General features: G+C 33.8%; 1 protein-coding gene across 1 annotated transcript; it reads right to left on the reverse strand.

Annotated features, from left to right (window-relative positions):
- Window positions 1–21,403: 21,403 nt before the first annotated feature.
- LOC131050058 (B3 domain-containing protein Os01g0905400) lies at window positions 21,404–23,291 on the reverse strand. Its single transcript, XM_057984197.2, has 4 exons — window positions 23,217–23,291; window positions 22,579–22,769; window positions 21,931–22,408; window positions 21,404–21,822 (listed from the first exon to the last, which is right to left on the reverse strand). Exons 2-4 carry the CDS (start codon window positions 22,735–22,737, stop codon window positions 21,737–21,739), a joined length of 723 nt encoding a protein of 240 aa, XP_057840180.1. The 5' UTR covers window positions 22,738–22,769; window positions 23,217–23,291; the 3' UTR covers window positions 21,404–21,736.
- Window positions 23,292–23,563: the final 272 nt, after the last annotated feature.

Here is a 23,563-nt window from a genome sequence, read left to right on the forward strand (position 1 = left end):
ACCTAGGGAATAACGAAGATGGGGTCGAGGCTATAATCAACCTGCTAACCGAACAAAGGGATAAAATCAATTTCCTAGAGCAATCAATGCAAGACCTTAGGGCAAGGGAGAATGACATTGAAAATCGAAGTGGTACTGAAAATGGGAACCTTGGTAGCAATCAGGGGAATATGATGGGCAATAGAAAAGAAAATAACATATTGGAACTCTCTAAGGATTTGAAGAAAATCACCCCTCCTAAGTTCGATGGGAGGCAAATTGGTGAAGGAGATGAGAATTGGTTGAATGAAATGGAAAAGTATTTCAAACTAAGAGATTTTAGCAAAACAACCAAAGCTTTATGGGGTTCCTATCAACTCACAGGGGAGGCAGCTAGTTGGTGGACCAACACCAAGGAGCAAAATGGGTATAGCAGGGATACGATCACATGGGATCAATTTGTTCACCACTTCCAAGAAAGGTGGCTCCCTCAATTGTTCTTTGATGAGAAGGTGACAAAATTCCATAATCTACATCAAGGGCCCCTATCAGTCCAACAATACTGGGATAAGTTCGCCAAATTGCTTAAGTATGTACCTATGTACCAGAAAGATGAAGAAGGCCAAGCGAGGAAGTTCATTTTGGGACTAAATACCAACATAGCAGCAGAAGTTGACATGCATAGACCCAAAAACATGAACGAAGTGCTTGAAAATTCCCTAAGGCAAGAGAGGAAGATTCAAACCCTAGCAGGGCAGAACTATAATGAGAACCACTCTTTTAAAAGGAAGCAGGAATTCAAGGGGAACACTAACTTCAACAAAGGTCAAAGGAATAATTCTTCTGAAAGAAGGCCACCCCCTAATAAATATCAGAGGAATGGAAATAATAATAACAGAGACAACTATAATAGGAATGACCAGTAGAACAGGATAACTTATCCACCCAGGGCCAATGAAACATGGAATGATCCCCCTAGGAATCAAGGCAGGAGGGGTCCTCTGGGTGGATGCTTTATGTGTGGAGGAAACCATTTTGCTAGAGAGTGTCCCAGGATGCAAGGTCAAATTAGGGCCAATCAACCACAATAAGGGCCCCAACAAAGGATTCATGCAGCAGTTAGGAATCGAAGAGCAAGATTCCAAAATGTTCCCGTGGAAACTACAAGTACACTATTTGAACAACCAATTTCAATTCCAATTGACACTGGGTCATCTAAATGTTTCATCTCACCTGAATTAGTAAGAAAATATGCAATAAAAGTTAATAAAATGGAGTCATCATGGATGGTTCAATATGGGGATAAGGCAACTAGGGAAGTAACTAAGTGTTTGCTGAGGGCAAGGGTACAATTTCCTGAGTTTGAAACAAGGGTAGATCTCTATGTGGCACCCCTAGGATTATATGATTTAATTATTGGAATGAGTTGGTTAACAGATCATCAAGATAATGTAGATTTCTATAACAAAGTTGTTGAATGCTTGGATGATGGGGGGAAAAGGGTCAAAATCCAAGGAAAGTTTAACCCCATTAATATAGAAACCATATCAGCCATGCAATTAAAGAAGGAAAGAAGAAGAGGAGGCCTAATCTATATGGTTGAAATTGATGAAGGAAAAGAGGAAAATACCCCAACCTTTGAAAATACCCCTTTCTTAAAAGAATTCAAGGATGTATTTCCAGAAGAATTACCCGGCTTATCCCCTAAAAGGAAGTTTGACTTTTCTATCGATGTACTACTGGGAGCTGAACCAGTATCAAGGGCACCTTACCGAACGAACACAACTGAATTAGAAGAGCTCAAGATGCAATTAGAGGAACTCTTAGCTAAGGGATTAATAAGGCCAAGTGTATCACCATGGGGAGTGCCAGTCTTATTCGTTAAGAAGAAGGATGGAACCTTAAGACTATGCATCGACTATAGGATGTTGAACAAGGTCACAATAAAGAATAGGTATCCCTTACCTCGAATAGAGGATCTTTTTGACCTAATGAAAGGAGAAGCATTTTTCTCAAAGATAGACCTTCGATCAGGATATCATCAACTCAGAATTAAGGAGGAGGACATTCCAAAGACAACTTTCAGGACTAGATATGGGCATTATGAAATCACAGTAGTTCCTTTTGGTGTAACCAATGCCCCAGCTGCATTTATGAACCTAATGAATAGTGTACTCCATGACTACTTGGACAAATTTTTTTTGGTATTTCTGGATGACATATTGATTTACTCTAGGAATGAGGAGGAACATTTAGTACACCTACAAATTGTTTTGCAAAGGTTGAGGGAACATAAGTTATATGGGAAATTGTCAAAATGCGCCTTCTTCGAGGAAAAGAATCACTACCTTGGGCATATAATATCAAAGGAAGGAATAGCAGTCGATCCAGATAAGATAAAGGCAATAGTAGAATGGCCGATCCATAAAAATGTTTCAGAAGTAAGAAGCTTTATGGGGCTAGCATTTATGGGGCTAGCAGGGTACTATAGGAGGTTTGTGGAAGGATTCTCTAAGATAGCAAAGCCCATCACCTCATTACAGAGGAAGGGAAAAAGGTTTGTGTGGACAGAACAAAGTGATAAGGCATTCCAAATCTTGAAGGGGAAACTAACTTCAGCACCCATTCTAAAAGTACCAGATTCGAATGGACACTTCACAGTCGTAACCAACGCTTATATCGAAGGTTTAGGAGGAGTACTTGTCCAAGATGAAGGGGTAGTAGCTTACGAATCCAGGAAGCTAAAGACTCATGAAGTTAATTATGTACCCCACGACTTAGAGTTAGCAGCGATTGTGCATGCCCTACAAAAATGGAGACACTTCTTACTAGGGAATCCCTTTGAGCTAAAGTCGGATAACCAAGGACTAAGGTACATCTTTACCCAACCCTGCTTAAATGTTAGACAAAGAAGGTGGTTAGAGTTTCTAAGTGAATATGATTTTGAAATTGAATATATTAAGGGGAAGGAAAATAGGGTGGTAGATGCTTTAAGTAGGAGGAGACACTTGATGACTATAGCAACATTCAAAACTTCTTTCAAAAGGCGAGTAATGGACGAGCAGGGACATGACCCATGGTATGAGCAAATCAAATTGACTTTAGAACACACTCCAACCGATCCTAAGGTTGAAGGGTATACATTAGACGAAGATGGGTTGCTTAGATACAATAACAAAATCTATATTCCTAATTCAATAAACTTAAGGGAAGTACTCTTGTTGGAGGCTCATAATGCCCCTTATTCAGGGCACCCGGGAGTTAACAAACTTTATGCAGACCTAAATAAGTTATACTTTTGGCAAGGGATGAAGAATGACATAGTCAAGTATGTGGCTAAATGTTTGGAGTGTCAAAGAGTAAAGGCATAACATACACATCCAGCTGGATTATTAAAGTTACACGATGTACCTCAACACAAGTGGCAAGTGATTAGCATGGATTTTGTGCAAGGGTTTCCCATTTCACCTTGTAGGCATGATACAATAATGGTGGTAATTGACAAACTCACTAAGGTGGCACACTTTATACCAGGAAATCTGACGAATGATGCACCTACCTTGGCTAGGTGCTTTGTTAAGGAAATTGTAAAGCAGAAAATCGTGATCGAACCCTAGTTGCTCTCCCCTCTTCCAACTCCAAGGAGAGAGAAGGGAGATTCACTAGGGTTGATGGTTTTCACTTAGGGGAGAGACTTTACATTCAAAAGAGGGGTTGAAACCCACAAGATCCAATCCCACACAATGCAAGATTGGATGCTAAATGTGTTTCAAGGGTTAAGAAAGCAAGGCTACCCTCTTTTGTAAAGAATGTTGATAGAAAAATTAAGCTAGGAATGCATAGAAAGTGAGAAAGATTCGCTTATAAACTGAGATAGGAATACAGTATGAAGCTGCGGACCTGGAATTAGCAGTAAAATGTTGATACGGCGCTGTCCTCTAAATTTGAACAAAAGTTGTCAGGACGATGGCGCCCGAGCGCCACGGTCCTCCGAAAAATCCGCGAAATGAAGGGGGATCTGTTCGTCTCTGCACAAGGATTCCAGATCTTCAATTTCAGCCACGTACCTGCAACCTACACACAGAAAAGTGAAGATGATTGGGGGGTTAGGGATTAGGGGTTTGCCTTTAGGTCAAACCCCGGTTTTGGAATTAACCAAGAAATGAGCAATGCTGTAAATGTCTGTAATGTAAAACAAGTACTAATACCTTGTTGTAAGGATGTTTGTATCCTTATGTGCAAAGGTATAGATGTTGTATGTTGTATGTTGTAGTAGTATGTAGTAAGTGATCTCCTCTTCAATGGTTGAATCCTTGTCTTGAATGCAACACTTAGCCTTGAATGGAGACTTGAAATGATCAATTGCTTGAAAGAATGCTTGAATGCTTGAATGCTTGAATATAGTTTCCACCCCTTTTCCCTCATGTATGTCTCTATCCAAATGAGAGAGGAAAATGTAGTTTATATACTTGTCATTTAGGGCTGATAGACTGATTTTCCCGACCTTAGGCCGACCAGGAAAGATAATTTTCCAATTTGCAAACATAAAGACCTGAAGTCCAAAAGAGACCGGGCCCAAAATAGGACCCAGGGACCAGGGCGCTGGGCGCCATGGTCCTGGGGGACCAGGGCGCGCCCTGGTCCTGAAGGACCGGGGCGCTGGGCGCTCTGGTCCCACCTCCCGGGACAGCAGGGTGCAAAGGAGGTTCAGGCCAGGGTGCAAGAAAATGCAGTTTTTGGTGTCATAATCAAGTTTCGGGGTCTCCATTCAGGTTGCATGTTGCGTCGCCATCGTGAAGACCGAAATGCAGTCAAAATTGCAAGTGTCGCAATTTTAGGACGCTACAGAAATATTTAGGTTGCATGGAATGCCAGAGAAAATCATATCAGATAGAGATGCTAGATTCACTTCAAGGTTTTGGACAACTCTTCAATCAGCTCTGGGAACTCAGCTAAATTTTAGCACTGCATACCATCCTGAAACTGACGGTCAAACAGAAAGGAGAAATCAGATTTTGGAAGACCTACTTCACATGTACTGCATGGACCAACAAAAGAAATGGGAAGATTACCTACCTCTGGTAGAGTTTGCTTACAATAATGCATATCAAACATCTTTGGGAATGGCACCTTTCAAAGCATTGTATGGTAGGTTGTGTCAAACACCTTTGAGTTGGGATAGTCTTGAGGATAGAGTAATTGTTTGACCAGATATGTTGAAGGATATGGAAAGGAAAACTAAGGAAATTAGGCAAAGATTGAAGGAAGCCTCAGATAGGCAGAAAAGTTATGCAGACAGGAATAGGACACCAAGGGAGTTTGAGGTGGGAGAGAAAGTCTTCCTAAGAGTTAGGCCACACAAGAGTTCCATAAGGTTTGGGAAAAAGACCAAGCTTGCACCTCATTATGTTGGACCCTTTGAAATATTGGAAAGGATTAATCCAGTTGCATACCGGTTGGCCTTACCTTCCCAGTTGAGCCGAATCCATGATGTCTTCCATGTGTCTCTTCTTAAAAAGTATGTACCTGATGAGAAACATATTTTGAATTGGGATGCTTTACAGGTCCAAGAAATGGGAGGAATAATGATAGAGCCATTCAAAATCTTGGAGAGGCGCCAGTGCCAATTGCACAACAGAGAGGTTGATCAATGCAAAGTACAATGGAACCAGTATGATGAAAAGAATGCCACATGGGAAGATACTAGGGAAATGCAACAGTTGTTTCCTTTTTTGTTTTAAACTAATCATGAACTATAGACTCTTTTGGATACATTCAATAAGTGCATCAGGACGATGCACAAATTAAGGGGGGGAGGATGTCACAACCCTCCTTTATCACTTTTTTTGATTTGATACAATTCTATTATACTTTTGGTTGAGCTATTGAAAATAATTGAATGAATATTATAAAAGAGTAAATAATGAACCCACACACACTTGGATAATATAATTCAAAAGGCATTATTTTTATTTTTATTTATTTTCCCACTCCCAATTATGGCACATGTTGTAGGAGGAATTAGAAGCTTCTAGAGGAATCTTCAATGCCTTGCATGTAACTCCCCCACTAGGTTTTTAATCAATTTGCATGAGTCCAATATTGGAAAAGAATCTCATTCTTAATTAATTTCTCTAGATAGTGGAATTAAGGGATTTTTCCTATATATTGTATGCAAGTTCTCAAAAAAGGAAGTTGATTATGTTTTCCAAGTTTCCTTGTTGTTGGTAGTAGGATCTCTTTGGTAGTCTCATTTTCGTTGTAGGAATGTTAAGTTGTTCTTGAAGATTTCTCTCAAGTTGCAAGGAAGGATCTAAAGGGGATAGCTAGAAGATTGGAGAGGATTCAACATCGAGCTTCGATAAGCTAGGTTCTCTTCTTTTGTCATCTCTCATTTACATATAAGAAAATTGTGTTATCAAAAAAATATATAGCTTCTAAATTATTAGATTGTAAATCTTTTCTTCTTATTTAGGGATAAATATTGATAAAAGTATTTTTCATATAATGAATGTAAAAGATAGCTTTATCATTTATTTAATTTTTCTTTAGAAAATATATATCAGATCTTGCTTTTTGCTTTTCCAAAAAAATTTAGATCTGTGCAAAAATCATATTTCCCCTTATTTAAAATTCTTTTTCTGAGATTAAAATCTTCTCTGTATGAATCTGTCCTTGTTATTCTTCTCTTAAATTTCATTACTGGATTGGGAATTTAAATATAAATCTATTTCTTACATTCAATCTTACTTCTCTATGAACATAAAATGTCTGATAATAAAATATAAACCTCATTGTATTCATTACTCTCTGTGAAAAATGAAGTATAAATCTCTCTGTGCAGAATGAAGTATAAATATCTCTGTAAAAAAAAAATGAAGTATAAATCTCTCTGGGAATACTAGTTTTGTACATCGCTGAAACAAATTAATTCTCTGTTTTATTCCATCCCTGTGATTAAATTATTATTCCCATTTTTACATTAACATTTTTTCCCTTATACATATATCTTTTATGCTATTAAATAAACTGGAATGAAAAACTATATATATATATATGCAAACCAAAACTATGTATTCGAAATAATGCATGTAATAACACTAAGAAACCCGTAGATTTAACTTCATGCTTGCATGGAATAACGGGCCAATCGTAGGGGGGCGGCGGAGTTAATACCATCGCAGGGGAGTGGTACCTTCCACTAACCCTGCGGTCACTGTTACGGCAGTGGCCGTAGGGTAGTGGAGAGGACCACGACAGTCCCCTCATCACTACGAGCCTGCTTCCGCAGGACCGCAGTGGTGATGGGACCCGTGGGCCCCACTCCCACTTGCCTCCCTTTTTCTTTTTTAAAAATCATGCCACTATAAATTTAACTCGTGGCAATTTGGACTTTATTAAAAAATTTCTTAATCAAAATTTTAGTTTAATAAAATTTAACTTAGGTAATTTCAAAATTTATCATCCTTAGTAAAATTTATAATAATTAATTTATTTTTAGCAATTTTCTAGTTTTAAATTAAATTGTAAGAATTAATTTATTTTTAGCAATTTTCTAATTGTATAATTGGAATTTTATAAAAACTATAGCAATTTTCTAATTGTAAATTAAATTGTATAATTGGAATTTTATAAAAACTACTTAAAATTCATTGGGTCACTTAGTTGGCATTTTGGACTCATTAAAAGCAATTAATTCATATTAATATGATTTGAACTAAATGTCTAAGCTAATTGCTATTTTTGGGACTAGTGACTTTAGTGATTATTCTCTTGGTAGAAATCAACACATTGCTTAACCTTGCATGTAACTTTCACTATCCTTGCTTCATGCGAATTACTCATACGTTATTTGCATTTATTAATGACAAGTTACATTTTCTTCATCTCCATGCAAGTTACATGTTTAATTATTAATATACAAGTTTCATAATTGTCATTATTATGCAAGTTATATTTCAAGTTTTGAATATTAGATAATTTGGTTATGGTCTTATTCCATGAGGTTCATCAAGTAGATGTTTCAATTAAATAAGCTTTGCAATGTCTAATTATGCATGTTCAATTCATAATTGTTTCCAAGCATGATGTTTTTCATAGCTTCTTAGTTAAGAAAACTAAATAAAGGAAGTCGGAAAACCAAAACCTAGCAGCGTTCGGTATATACAGTGCCTCTGGGTCATGCTTATGGGTAATGTCATCATGTTGAACTACTGCACTTAACGCCTAATAAAGCTGCATCAATGACGTATGTGGCATCATCCCTATAAATCATCGGGGAGTAATAAGGGACACTTGGAAGTTAAAATCCAAGGGGCGGGTAATCCCCCTTGGATCGATAATCTAATAAGATAATCCTTAAATGATTTTTACATCCGCTGAGTTAAACCATAGTAAACCCCCTTAAGGTTGATTGAGTGAAATGCTTTTATGAAATTGATTTAATCTTGAAGAGTTGTTGACGATTGACAATTTGGTCAAGGGTGACGCTTATGGTAGGTATTAAGATCTAGTTGTTTTTAGGCCACACACAATAGGCCATCTTGAGCCTTTGCTTAAGTACTACCACCGTGGGTAGCAACCACAGAGAAACTGTCTAGGACATTGACCCTAGAAAGGGTTGCGTACCCACAAATCAGTTTACATCAAACCATAGAGTAGAAAATACAACTACATACTTTATGCCTTGATCCCGTGCTGAAACAGGTATGTAGGCAGTCTTGGGATGGAGTTGTCCCTAGTACTCAGGCATTCGTGGATGGGGTCTAGGTTTTGGTAAGAAGAAGGATTGAGTAGAATCCTAAAGTGAAAGATAAGTATAATAAAAAGGAAAAAGTAATTCAATGCATACTCGGAAGGAATCTCGTATGGATTCGCTTGACTTCCCGAGGCTTTAAGCCAAATTCTGAGGCAGAATTCAAGCTTGTATTATGTTATTCTAATTTCTCCTAAGGACGGCGACCTCAGTGCACTCCTATTAGAAGAGTGTAGTATTTAGTGAGTGGCTCAGGGCCCCGAATGGTCTCGATGAGTCTAAGTCTCTGGCCAGATTACCTCCTATCCCGATTGGATAGATGCCTACCACGTATGGGTAGATGCCTATCCCATATTGGATAGATGAAATCTTATGTCCTATATGGACAAATGCCTAACCCGTATGGTTAGATGCTCATCCTGGATGGATGAATGCCTAATCCAAATGGATGGATGCCCAGAGTATGCCATTGAATCAAACACAAATGATTAAAGTGAAAAAAAAAAAAGGTGGTCAAATTTTTTTGGGTTATACAAAATGAATAAGTACTCACATTGTAGCGACAATATTGAACTCAAAGTTATGGTTGTGTAGTTATGAATCACAATTTTCACATGTAATATATTAAGTCCTCACTATATATTTTTAATGAAGATGTTTAGATGAATGCTTTATATCTCAAAATAGCTTCCAAGTGAGCTGATTTAATGGATATGAAGTGGTCATTTTATTTTAGGATTCTTTCCAATGTCTCTTTCTATTTAATAACCTCAACAATTGTAAGAGACCAACAATATCTTAACTCATTCAAAGTAACTTTTATCCAATTTATGCTTACCCTTGGATACATAAGCATGAAATGTCATATTATGATCAAAATTGGGAGAATACAAGTAGAATCTCCTCTAATTGGTTGGCTTGTGTTTGCTCAATAATTACTATTGACACTTGATTTATAAGTTGCGATTTGAACATTGAAATCAAGTCTAGAGTCATTCTTAGCTCAAATAAATGAAGTTCATATGGTATTCTATTTCCTTTTCCACGTATAAAATCTGGTGTTCTTATTGTGGTTGTCTGGTGTTCTTGTTGTGGTTGTGTTTTCATGTTTATTTTGCATTTGTCATTTCATATTGATGTGTTTTTAATTGATAAATTTGGTATAACAGTAAAAGGTTAAGAAGTTGAGAGAAAGTTTTATGAATTGGTGGGAATACTAATTCACCCCCTCGCCCCTCTTAGTATTTCGGTCCCTTCAACCAATCCAATAAAGCCTCCAAGATTCCCAGTTAATTTGGGCCTTCGAAACTCAATGATGGTGTTTTTTGGCTCTATGACACAACTATGACAAGACTTTGTGTGAGATTAAACAAAAAATGGGGAAGAGATTTGCAATTCATGATTTTGATACCATGTTGAAGTAGAAATAAAATAGACACAATATCCAAAATGCTTCCACGCATGAATAAGCACACGATATTCCAAACCTTATCATAAAGGTAATAAAAAATAAACAATGAACTCCTTATATATGTAGGAAAATGAGGAAGAAGGAAGATAAGAGTGAACCATTGACTAACTCATCGAGAAAAGTGACACATGTAAAACACTTGGGACAAGTGTGAAATAATATGTAGTGTGTCTATGAGGTGAGACAACAAAAGCTCTAGGTGAGCTTAAGCTAGTGTAAATATGTCTATTAGGTAAATGTAAAGTAGGTAGGTAATATCTATTTTTCAATTAATATAAAATGTGTAAATGAATAATTTGGAGTTTTAATTGTAATTGTGTGAATTTAAATATGGAAAAACCTAACAAATTATAAATAGTGGAGTAAAATATTGGTGAATCCTACATGGTCATAAAACTATTAATCTAAATGTTGGGTGATTGGTACCATGATCTAAAAATCATGTGGTGATTTCAAAGAGATTATGGTGCCAATCGTCTCCTCACACTATAATGGTATTAGTGAAATTGGTCCTCAGTCATGTGCAATTCGATTGATAAATAATATGGAAAAAATTTCACAATATAAATGCTTTAAAATAATTTTGTAGTGATTAAAAATGCATTGGATTGATAAATCAAAAATTCCTCGTGATTTGGGCCCTTAACCATTTCACTAAATTTGGCAAAATCAATTTCCCACACCCAAATTATTTGCCACTAAAAAAATCACTACACATGGGAAGATTCAAACAATTGGTTAATAGGAAAACTCTTTTTTCATACACGAAAGGAATACCATCTTGAATATTTCTCCTCATTGTTGCACATGTCTATTTTCTCATATGTTGAATTAGGAAATTATTTTGTAGACATTTTCAATTAAATCTTGGTCTAAGAGTCACATTTGTAAAATTTGTAATTTTTTACCAAGGGCTAGCTAAAATAAATAAAGATCACGTCTCAAGATTCTAAACCTTTCATGAAAAGAATGATCAACCAACAAATTATGAATTATAAGGATTATCCAACAATATATTGATTCTAGCAATGAGAGTTAAGATAATAATCAACAAAGACACCACCTTTCTAGATTTGTGTGCAAGCTTTAGATACTATTAGTTCAAATTATCGGATTATAGTCTTATAAGTTATGGTTCATCTCATAATATTTCATCGCCTTCATTATTGATTTAATACTAAATTATGTTCCTCCTTCATTTAGATTATTAATGTTTTTTAACTATCCAACAACCTTATTTTCGTCACTCCTATCTTGTTCTTGACCTTTGTTCTTACTCCTACTTCCCATGCCACCATGCCACACCTACTCCTATCATACCTTTACAACCTATTTCCCAACCACCTTCTATTACGCCTTCCTCTATTATTCCATCCCAACCTATCACCACACATTCTTACTCATTATTTCATCATTGCCTAACCTTTTATTCAAATTATCATGAAATAGTTTAGTGGAATTAGTACTTAAGTTAACAACCTTTCTTATTAAAATCATGAAATTTGCATAGTCCATATTGATATTTAGAAAAAATATTTGGGTATTATCATTTAGAGTTTTTATTAACAACATTTCAGATCAAATACGATGATGCATCATCAAGGTAAGAAAGCAAGATAAGATTTAATCACTTTCTTATCTCGATGATGGATCATGGTGTTTGATTTGAAATGTTGGTAATAAAAACTCTATATGGTCAAATCCCAAAACATATTTTCTAACCTCTCTTATACTAATTTGAAGGATTTGATTAATTCATTATACCTTTTGTTACAATATCTTTGGATGTATTTTCTATTAGACTTTATGACATCTCAATTTTATTTAATGTTGGTAAAAGTGACCCAATGACTCACATAAGAATGCCCATTTATTGGACAACTGAAAAACTATTTTTTCATGCACTATAGGAATATTCTCTTAATTATTCATTCTCATCATTGCACATATCTATTTTCTCATATACCCTGTTAGGAAAATTTCTTGTAGACATTTTCAAGTCAATCTGGATCTAAGAGTCACATCTACAAAATTAGTAAAATGTAATCAAGGACCACATGAAATAATTAATGCTTATATCTTATTTATCCCAAGTATTTCTTGAAGAGACTAATCAACCACGAAATGATAAATTGCAAGGATTATTCATCAACAGTTTGCTTCTGGTGATTAAATAGAAGGTCATATTCAATGAATATGCTACCTTCTTATATCTATGCAATAATTATTAATTATTAACTCAACTTATGTGTTAATATGATAAGTTATGGTTTATCTAGTGTTCTTTCATCTTCTTCATCCTATCTCTCTAAATTTCAAATGAAAATAATTTCAAAAAGAGTAGTAATGATTCCCTCTAGAAGCAAGAATCTAAGTCAAACATAAATCGTGTTAATATAATAGATAAGTTACTTCAATCATCATTACTATAAAACAAAAAACACAAAGGAGATTCACAAGTCTTAATGATCCTCTCAATATTGTGCTAAAAAAAGTGGTAGATATTCTTATACTACTTATTTACCTAAAGGTCTTTACTCAAAATCTTTTTGTGAATACTATAGTTAATAGTTATATTACACAAATGTGTTTTTGGTTTAAAGTATAAGGTTCAGGGTTTGATTTATAGCAATTAAATTTATATGGTATAATAAACAATAGAGGCAACATATTTCTTTCTCAAATCCTAACTGAAATTTTCAAATATAAACCAATGCTTTTCCTCAACACGATCAATTTATGAGGTGGAAACTATATAAGATGAAGACAAATAAAGAGATATTGGACAAGTCATTACAGTCTTATGAGAAGTTTGTTAGGTTTATTGATGAGCCATCTAATGCATTTTCATTTTTATTTATAACATTTTTTGATGATGAAATGCCTAATAATGGATACCATGGATTGCTCCATATTAGGGGAGATTATAAGACACATAACAAATACTTGATGGCCTTCATCTATCTAATGACACTTATGGTCTCCATTTGTCGAATAACACTTGGCCCTTATGGCTTAACACTTATTAGTGGACCAAGTATTTACCCATAGGCAAGCCTTACTACAGATACTTCAATAAAGTTAGTGAATTTGAACACAAGAATGACCTTCATCTGTTTAATGACACTTACGGTCTTCTTCTAACTAATGACCTTTGTGGTCTTCATTTATTAAATAACACTTAACCCTTGGGACTCAACACTCTTCAATAGACTAAGTGTTTACCTATAAGATAAACCTAGCTATAAATACTTGAAATAAAATGAATGAATTTGAATGCAAGAATGTTGTTCCAAATACTCAAAACCTCTTACTCCAAGATTGTAAAGATAAATAAAGAGACCATCTTTCACTCAACTTTTGCACCATCCAGAATGATAGAAAGTCATTCATACTACCAAAAACGATATCATGATTTGGGTAATACAATGGAGGATGGATTTGTGCTTTGGTCTGCCACCTCTTTATATGACAATCATGGCAGGTTTCACATTACATTAGAAGTTTTCTTTTATTGAACCAGTCGAAATGGTGGAATCCATACTTTTGGAAATAGGCTCAGATCTGCCATACAAATGTGAAAAAATTCTCATATAAAAGTGAAATGTCGGGGTACTAGAGAGTTCCGCCTTTCTTCTTTTCTTTCTCTTCCTCTTCCCTCGGTTGGGTTCGAACTTGTGCAATCGCGACTACCAACTTTGTGGTTAACCAATCGGCTACAAAGGAAAGGCCAAAACTTGCGTTTTAACAATTTATATATTGTTTATTCAATCAAAACTAGTTAGTTTGTGCATCTTTTAGAAGAGCATAAAGGTAAATTTGAAAAAGCCTTGTTCTTTTTTTTTAATTATTTAAGGAGTGTTTCAAATGATATAGTTTTTTTAGAATACTGCATCAGTTTTTAATAATTTATAATAATATATATATATATATATTTTTTTTAAATAGAGGGACATAGGTCGCTTTCTTAAAGTCATACCGGTAGTGTAATTTTTTAGAGTTGGGTTTCTTGTTTTATACTCTCTATCATTTAATTACAATTTATATTCTTTTTCATATTCTCACATTTTTATATATCTATCTTATCCACTCATTTAATGTTCATACTTATTTATATGCATTCATTTTCTACTATTGAGTAGGGGAGAGGGACTAGTAGTTGAACGAGGTCCAATAGTCATTATAGCAAGTGCACTCATAATATCCAATCTTACCACAAATTTATACTATATATTATAAATAAATAGTCCACATGTAAATAAATAAAAAAACAAATGTTGGTCAAAATAGACCTATACTTGAACACATAAGAACCTGTAAATGTTATATTAAAAGTACAAATATACATTCATTAACAAGTGAAATAAATAGTTTTTTGTTTGAAATAAAACATCATAACTATCCACTATAAGTGTGTCATTTAAAAAATAAGATACTTATATAATAAAATAAGATACTTGCTTAAGCAAGTATTGTTGTCATAGTGAAAAAATAGTATTCCTATGTGTACAACTATTGGGTTAGCAATGTATATTCATTGGAGTATATCATATTAATAATATGTCTTATCACAAATATAAAAGGTGAGCACAAAAAATACCTTGTACTTTTCCATGAAATGAGAAGGACTTTCAACAAGTTTTAGTGTTCAACTATTAGTTCAATTGTGTTAGATATAAGTTGTATTTTATATAATAATGTGTTTTTCTATAACAACAAATTTTTTTTTTGTATTTTATATAATAATGTGTTTTTCTATAACAGCAATTTTTTTTTTTTGTTCAACTATTGATCCATTTAAGTTGGATTTACAAGCTAAAGATAACAAATATTTGTGGTTACTAATATGTATTTGGTCCATTTATGTTGCATAATTAAGTTATACTCTAAATCAAAATACGATATTTTACTAACAAGAAATCTTTTTTTTTTCAATTACTAGGTATTTTTAGATTAAGTTTTGGTTGAATCTTTAAAAAGTCATTTTTTTGACACTTCACAGTAGATGTGTTATTTTGACGAGTTGCATGATGAGTCACGCCTTCAAACCTTAGTTATAGATACTTAAGTGTCCATTTTACATTTCTAAAAAAAATGAAGGTCTTACAATATTCCATGTGACGGTTACATGTTGACGAAGTTAGCCCTAACGACTACTCGTCCCTCTCCCCTAGTTCATTTTAAAAAAATGAAATCTTGGGACTAGTTTATGATTGTGGTGTTGATCTTTGCTATTGTAGAATCATTTTGACTTAATTTAAGTTTTAATATTCAAATATGATTAAATTCACAATAATTCCTTCTTTGTCCAAGGTTGACTAAACATAAGTTTGTGCAATATATGTTGTTATGTATTAGTATTTAAAAGTATTTAGTTCCACATTCTAATCATCTAGAAAAATTAAAAGATCATCAAAGAAAAAAGAAACCAATTGCATCTAACTGATTCAATTGATGTTCTAAAGGAACATAGCATCACACAATCATTTTAGAGACATTTGTGTGAGTAAAGAGTAGTGTTTGCAATTTATTCATTATTAAGGTGTTGATCAAGATATATTCCCTCGTGGCTCAATTGTATGACAACATTACAAAGGTATTTATGAATACCACTAGCCCTTATAGAGAAATTATATATATTTTTCATCTAATATTTGTATTGATCTCTCAATTTGATCCTAATCAGATTATTTTCCTTCAAAATAAAAAATCATCTTGTATCTTTCAATATTGTACTATTCTTCTCAACTATCTTAATGGTCATCAAGATCAATATAATTTTGATCTATATTGTCACATGACTAGCTTGTTGGGCTTCACGAAAATTCTTCAACTATAATTTTTTCCATTGTGATTCTACTCAATCTCAATACTAAGGGGGGAAACAAATATCAACATCTTGGCATTGTTGAATAATTATACCTACAATTATTTTATTTAAAACAATGTTCATTTTCCTAAGAAATGGAACTTGAGAGCTAGAGCTCCCACAAATTTCCCTAACTAGGGAAATAGCCAAATACAGTGAGAATGAGAGAATTTACCATTAAGAGTAGAATGGGAGGAAGTTTATGATTTTTACTTTAATCTTGGGTCCTCCATGCAAAATTTTGATGAAGGTCATATATGTACACTCCAGATGTGGCTCACCATTATTGCACATAAAACATAAATGACATGCAAATACATTATTTGATTAGATGGATGATAGTTTACTCATCCTCATGTAGAAAAAATCAAAGGACGTAATGGAGAATCTAGGGGGCTATTCTCTCATAAGGAATACATGCTCAAATTGTAGCAACAATGTTGAATTCAAAATTATGGTAGTGTAGTTATGAATCACAATTTTTAAATGTCACGTATTAAGTTCCCACTAGATATTTTTACTAAAAGCTTCTAGGTGAGCTAATTTAATGGATATGAAGTGGTAATTTTATTTTAGGATTATTTCCAATGTTTCTTTCATTTAAATAACCTCAACAATTATAAGAGATCAAAAAATAACTTAACTCATTCAAACTAACTTCTATCCAATTTGCATTTGTCGGTGGACACTTAAGCATGAATGTTATATTGTGATCAAAAGCGAGAGAATACAAGTAGAATCTCTTCAAATATGTTGGTTTGCGTTTGCTCAATATTTTTTGTTGATAATTGATTTATAAGTTTTGAGTTGAACATTGAAATCAAGTCTAGCTCGCTATTCTTAGCTCAAATAAATGAAGTGCCAATGGTATTCTTCTATCTTTTACTTTTCAATTTTTGTATTAATTTTGTGTTTTTTGGAATGTGCTTTAAATTAAAGAGAACCAAAATAATTGTGAAAGAAAACTAGTTTTGTGTGTGTTTGCACTACATGCATGAAAGGTCCATTTTATGTTAAAACGATGAATTTAAATATAAACAAACAACAAATGAATAGTTTCTTTGCCTTTTACGTGTACTAGGATCAATAGTATACGTGTTAGAAAATAAGAGGTAGACAAAAAAATAGGAAGCTTCAAATCTACTATAAATCAAATATAGCAACGTTTACCATTTAGGAGATTTCAAATTAGCAACAACAATGAAAATAGGAAATGAAAACTCAACACATAACATAGTGTTTAACATGGAGAAACCCTTTTAGGAAAAACACCACAAAAAAGAGATCAATGGCTTGTATTATAAAAATATATGTGATATAATACAATCACTGTAACTCCCCTCGAGTCTTCAATCCAACAACATAACTCATGTAAAGCAACTTGAACAAAAACTTGATCCAAATCCACTTTAAGGCACCTCTTAAATAACATGGATGGACACCCATCAAGAATGGCATGAAAAATTGAAAAATAAACACCTCTGGTCAAAGTGTTGGTTAATTAGAGTCACCTAATTTGACCTTATAAGTGAGATGTGCAAGAAGATACTTTTGACACATATTGGAAGGAGAAAAGAGGAATTTTGTAATTTGTGCCACCTCATGAAATTACCTTGGTGACCTATGTCATGTGTATATCCATGGTTTTGAAAAATATTGGTGGTTTCAATGTTATCTTCTTGCCTCTATAAACAAGGCATGGGATAGTGTTTTCGACATTATATGTTCAAGATGTGTAGACTAGTTGCTAAATTATTCAAGTATTTAGAAGATTACCGATGTTTTATGTAGGGTTGTGTTATTGGATTGTCTCCTAAGTTGAAGATTGAAGATATCCTAAGAAGAATTTAATATTATGTTGTGATTTTTATGTTACTAATAATACATTGATATTTGTTTTACAAGTCTTCATTAGGTAGTTATATATTTTTTTTTCCTTGACTGGATGGACTTCCCATGTTGCGACATTTGAATATTTCTTTTATTGGCCTAAATCCACGTAGAAAAATCAAATCAGTTTATATATCTCTCTTAATAATGCTTATTATGACCACTTTTGAAAATATTTCAAAATTTTATTTCCAATGGCAATAAGATCACTTTAAACTAGATGCCTATGTGAGGTGAATGAATCTTTGCAATATAGGTAGCTTGTTTGAAAAAATATGTGAATATTTTCTCAACTTTTCTCAAATTAAAGATTTGATACCACTTGCTATGAAATTACTTAGTCAAAGAGTAGAATTGCATGTAGGTCTATCACATGGACACAAGATTGCAAGAGCTAAATAGGGAAAATTATTTGATATAGATTTAATCACTTTGAAGGGGCAACTTACAAATCCTCCACAAGTAATTACTATCTTCTTTTTATATACTTCATTTTAATCACATAATGGAAAGATGCACCACTAATCTCAATGTAAGTTACTATGACTATAATTATTATACCTAGGAACCATCACAATATTAATATAATAATTATTTAAGCCTTATTCAACCATCACATATCACACTATATCTCATGGATTAAGAGCCTAACATAGTGTGATTGAGAAAATTAAAGTGCACTTGTATGGATAGGAGTGCACCCAACAATTTGTCTTGACCCCAAAGTCATCATACTTCTTGATATCAATTTGAAACAAGGGTGCTCCATAGGTCCTTCGCCTACATTGGAAAATCCCTACTCTATAATGAGAAAAAGAGAGTAAATTTAAATGCCCAAAGACAAGCTAACCACAAAGCAAAGGATAAAATTTGTGTCTTTAAGAGTAAAATGATTTACCTAAGGGTTCATCATGAGTTTCATAAAGGTCGCTTGAGGGTGCCCCCAAGCCAAATGTTGAGAAGGGGGTGGAGAAGTAGGGTAGGTTGTGCAGAAGGGAAGAAACAAGCTACTCTTGACTAGATCCATACCCACTTAGAAATTATTATTAGGGTATGATCTTAAGCACAAACTTTACTAGTCACGCAAAACTAAAAACATACTTAAGGATTCACTAGACACATACCCATTCATTGCATAGTTACAAACAAGTTTGGGTAATTCAACTACACACCAATAAACACAACAATGCTTGTTTAGTAGATAAGAAGGTTAATTTTTTACAATGCCTTTTTTGTATATTTTATTGATGAACTACATAACAATAATCAAAGGGGTTCTTGGCTACTAAATGACCTTGTGTTTTAAGACTAACAATGCATTCAAAGAATATGACAATTTTGAAGCATTGTAAGATGGCATATCATTGAGGTTGGGTCATTTGTCTTTGCCAGGGCACAAGCATGTGTATAATATGGACATTGGTCATATAATACCATCTTCATTTGATTTGTGATATGCCAATAAAGTGAATGTTTTTAATAAAAATATTTTAGCTTCTAGTGCCTTGAGTGGTATACATTCATAGTATGAGAAGTGTATGAAAGTGTTCCTCCATGTTTATAATAATAATAAAAGAAGTGTGTGACATTTTTCTTCCATGTTTATAACAATGAATTGACAAGGTTTGATTTGTTTGCTTCTAGTCAAAAGTAAGAAATAAAAAATTTAAAGCATACATGTATAAAGTAAAAGACAAGACATCTTAGACCTCCGATTGTGACCAAACACTTCTTTTTTTTTTGTTGATAAATTTGAAGGAATCAAACTATCAATCAACATCTTTGGGACACACAAGGAAAGAAACAAGTTACTCCTAATCAAACATAGAATCCAAACCCACAAGCACAATTAACTAGTAGACATGACACCCATGAATTCACCAGTCCAAAAGATTAATCTTTATTTATTTTTATCTCTGAATTGAACTACTGAATTTGATGGGACCATCAGCTTTTAAATATTCGTAAAAATTCTCAACAACATCACATAATGTTTTTAGGAAACCCCCATCCATGGGATCCGAACCCTAGAAACTTACTTATGTATAGATGACCAAGGTACATTTTTTCAGTCACACAAAAAGATTATAGTCAAAAATGTTTTCAATTTGGGTGTTTTTAATCTAATGTTAGGAGCATATGTTAGGATACATTTTTTATAATAATTGTCTAACAACTCGAGTTCCGTTGATCTATTTGCATTACTGGCCGACATTCATCCCATGACAACCTGTATTTGAAGTCTCCACAAGATGATAAATCATCAAGCTTACCACTAGCAAAACTTATAGGCAATCTATGTAGCACCTAGGATGCACTTTTGACTGCATTTATTAATTGATTGAAAATTAGTATACAACAGCATTTTTTGTTTTCAATTAATTAATAAATATAGTCAAAGGTGCATCCTGGGTGCTGCATAGACATCTGAAAACTGATATATTTATGATCAGAAAATTTTATTTGAAAAAAATAAACCCAATTTTTTTTAGAACAGGATTTTTATTTGTAAGAGCAGACCCAATGTGAAAAAAAAAAAATGAGACTTTGCATGTTTGAGGTAGAGTATTTCAGATTTCTACATCTAAATCCCAGGAAGGCTAAATGAATATAGCCTTGATCCAACATTCTAGATGTAAATTTTAATTGAAATTCAATTATTTTCTGAATAATAAGGTCAAATTTGGTAGAAGATCTGGATAGACAATACGAAATGAATACTTTTTAGACCCAAAGTGCAACTCCTGCTTCATTTCTGTTTTATTAAGTGGTAAAGATAATAGTTTTGCTTGACTATAGAAGCTTTTTATGTTGATTGATGTAATGACAGTATGATGAATCGTTGTGTGCGTTTCCCATATTTGAATGTAAAAATCTTATGTTCTGTGAGGCAGAGAGGTCAACTCTACTGAATTGAATTTGATGCATATGTTACTTGAGTTCTTGCTCTTGGGATTTGGAATTTTTTTTTTTTTCTTTTTGAAATGTTGCATATTCAACCATCACACAAACTTCAACCAGTGAAAAAATGGCAGAAAGCCAAATTTAAGAATAGTGTACACTTAATTGTGGTCTTTTCATTCAAATTATCATAGGATTAAGAAAGAATGTTGTAGACACAGAAAGAAATAGCTATCCATTCATCATAATGCATTATGGAATCTATGGCTCAGTGTTAAATAACTGAATTTTTTACTTTTCATCAATGAAGATGTTTGATGTTTGTAACTTGATCACTGTACAATCGCCTCAAATGAATAACAGCAGTTGTCATCAATAAGAAGTTAAAATTTCAATTATGTAGCATTCAGTCATTGGTGTCATGGTACATCCTAATGACTGGTTAGCCATTTCCCACATAGAAATGCTTAAATATCACTGGAAATAAACACTAAATTTCTTTCTAAATAAACAAGCTGAAAGAAAAAAAAGACCTTAGGAACTGAAAATCATTGTACATGGTGTAATTTTTTTTTTTAAATATTATTATGAACACGAATAAAAGATAAAGTTTTAGACACAAAGATAAGGAATTTCGCTACCTTAGGACAGTTAGAGACACCATATTCCCTTCTAAATAAAAAAATAGAAAGGGAAAGAGCTTACAAGCTGAAATCCGTTGTATACATAAGATGGTTTCATAACCATTAAACATATACAAAAGGGTTTATATGATATGAAGGAATTAGCAACATTGAGGGCCTTGTTCTTTTCTGCTTGTTTAACAGGACACCTGCCAAAAACATGGTAAACTCCTTGATAACTCTCCCCTTTAGTCTCTAGAGATTTTTCTCTGTTGCTTCTTTCTAGAAATAAATGAGTTGCAATGTTGAGGATTTTTCGGAGGACAGCCACGACCTGCAATTGAAATTAAAAAATGTGGGACTTACAGTTCTAGTAACAATTCCTACATTACAAGTGCAAACAATTTGAAGGCCTCACAGGGAGCACAAAGCTTTTACTTACGGTGAGAAGAAGAAGAAGAACTAGGTTCTTTCCCTGGATCTCCAAGTGCAAGTACTGTTTCTCTTCGTTCACTTCTTTCCTTATCAGAAACCAAACTAATTTGTGACTTGTCACTCATATTCTTTTCAAAATTTCCCAGAAGAGCACTACTAGGACTAGGGCATATCTTCTGTGATTTCCTCTCAGGAAGAATAGTAAGGTTTTTCTCACATCCACTTCTTCCAAATATTTTTACTTTGAAATAAGACCAACCGATATACTTAAACACCAGAAAATCTCCCAACTCAATTCTGTACTGATGCACAAATTTCTCCCAACCCTGTCGAAATTCCAGTCCTCCATTAGTACTCCATAGTTTTGCAACCAACCGAGGGCTTCTTGATCCTCGCGAGCTCCTTGGGCCTTGCAGAACCACATTTTGGCTGATACGATTACCAGTCTCACTTCCCAGCTTTGGAACAAATGCAGGAGGAATAGGCTGCAGTAAAGTAAACAGAATACCAATTGGGTGGGTTTTCTCCAATATACGAAAGAAAATGGTGAAGAAAGGTGTATGAGCATTGGTGTTACCAGCACAGAATACCAATTGGGTTTTCAACAATATACAAAAGAAAATGGTGAAGAAAGGTGCATGAGGATTGGTGTTACCAGCTTTTGTGCAAAGTCCCCAAGCATGATTTTGAAGAAGTAGGAATACCCATCAGAGTTCTCTTTGTCTTTGAATTTATGGTTGCCATGAATTCTAAAACAACCCTTAGTGCACTCTGTGCAAGGAAGTAAAATGTTCCCTGTTACTTCATTCTCCATGGTAAATCCAAATGCAGGTGGTGTCAAATTGCCTGTAATTCAAGATGAACCATGAATACCATAAATAACCCATCTAAATAAGGTTACACAGTTGTTTTCAATTGTTCATCCTTTTCCCTGAAGACTTACCATGAGCACCCACAAAACAAAACAATTTAATCATAGCCAAGGAAAACCTCAAGCAATGCCATGACCATCACATGCACACTCAATTCAATTCCTGTCATTCACACAACTAATTTGTACTATTTTCATTCTGCATGTATTTTTTCACTGGAGCTGATTTTTCCTTGCATGCCAAAATAATATTTGTCACTCACCACCATGACTAAACCCCAATTCAGAATACAAAACAAAAAACCAAAATTCCTGTATTTTCAATTCATTTTTAACAAAACAAACAAAAAAAATCACTGTCAGTCGTCCAGTATGCACAGAAAATCTCTTCGGTGAAAACATTTCAGCTTTTTTGCACTTACCAGATTAACTTCACATTCAACCCTGATCGACTGTACCCAACTCAAGACAAACCAGCAGCTTTTAAGCCACTTTCCGAATTTATTAGTAAAACAAGAACAATTGCATTGATCTTGGTAAGATCCAGGTGTCAGGCCAAAAACAAATTAACACAATAAACGTAATCTGCATGTAGTGGAAGAGTATAGTGCTAACATAATAATAATGTTAGTTATGTCACCGGTGAAGTTTTTAAATCATTAGTCGAACATCGGAGTTTTTTATGGAGCCAGAGTGATGAGTAGAATTGTTTTTAAATTCAACCCTGATTATAAATGAAAAATAATTGTACTTATACATAGATTTAACA

The sequence above is a fragment of the Cryptomeria japonica genome, chromosome 7 (assembly GCF_030272615.1).
Source record: "Cryptomeria japonica chromosome 7, Sugi_1.0, whole genome shotgun sequence".
Lineage (NCBI taxonomy): Eukaryota > Viridiplantae > Streptophyta > Pinopsida > Cupressales > Cupressaceae > Cryptomeria > Cryptomeria japonica.

What these genes read in the sequence shown, in the direction of transcription:
- LOC131050058 (XM_057984197.2), bottom strand. Translation starts at nt 22,737, where the DNA reads ATGGAGAATGAAGTAACAGGGAACATTTTACTTCCTTGCACAGAGTGC. An exon ending in GGGACTTTGCACAAAAGCTG is followed by an intron (nt 22,409 to 22,578) that starts GTAACACCAATC and finishes ACTTTACTGCAG; the next exon opens with CCTATTCCTCCTGCATTTGT. An exon ending in TTCTTCTTCTTCTTCTCACC is followed by an intron (nt 21,823 to 21,930) that starts GTAAGTAAAAGC and finishes TTTCAATTGCAG; the next exon opens with GTCGTGGCTGTCCTCCGAAA.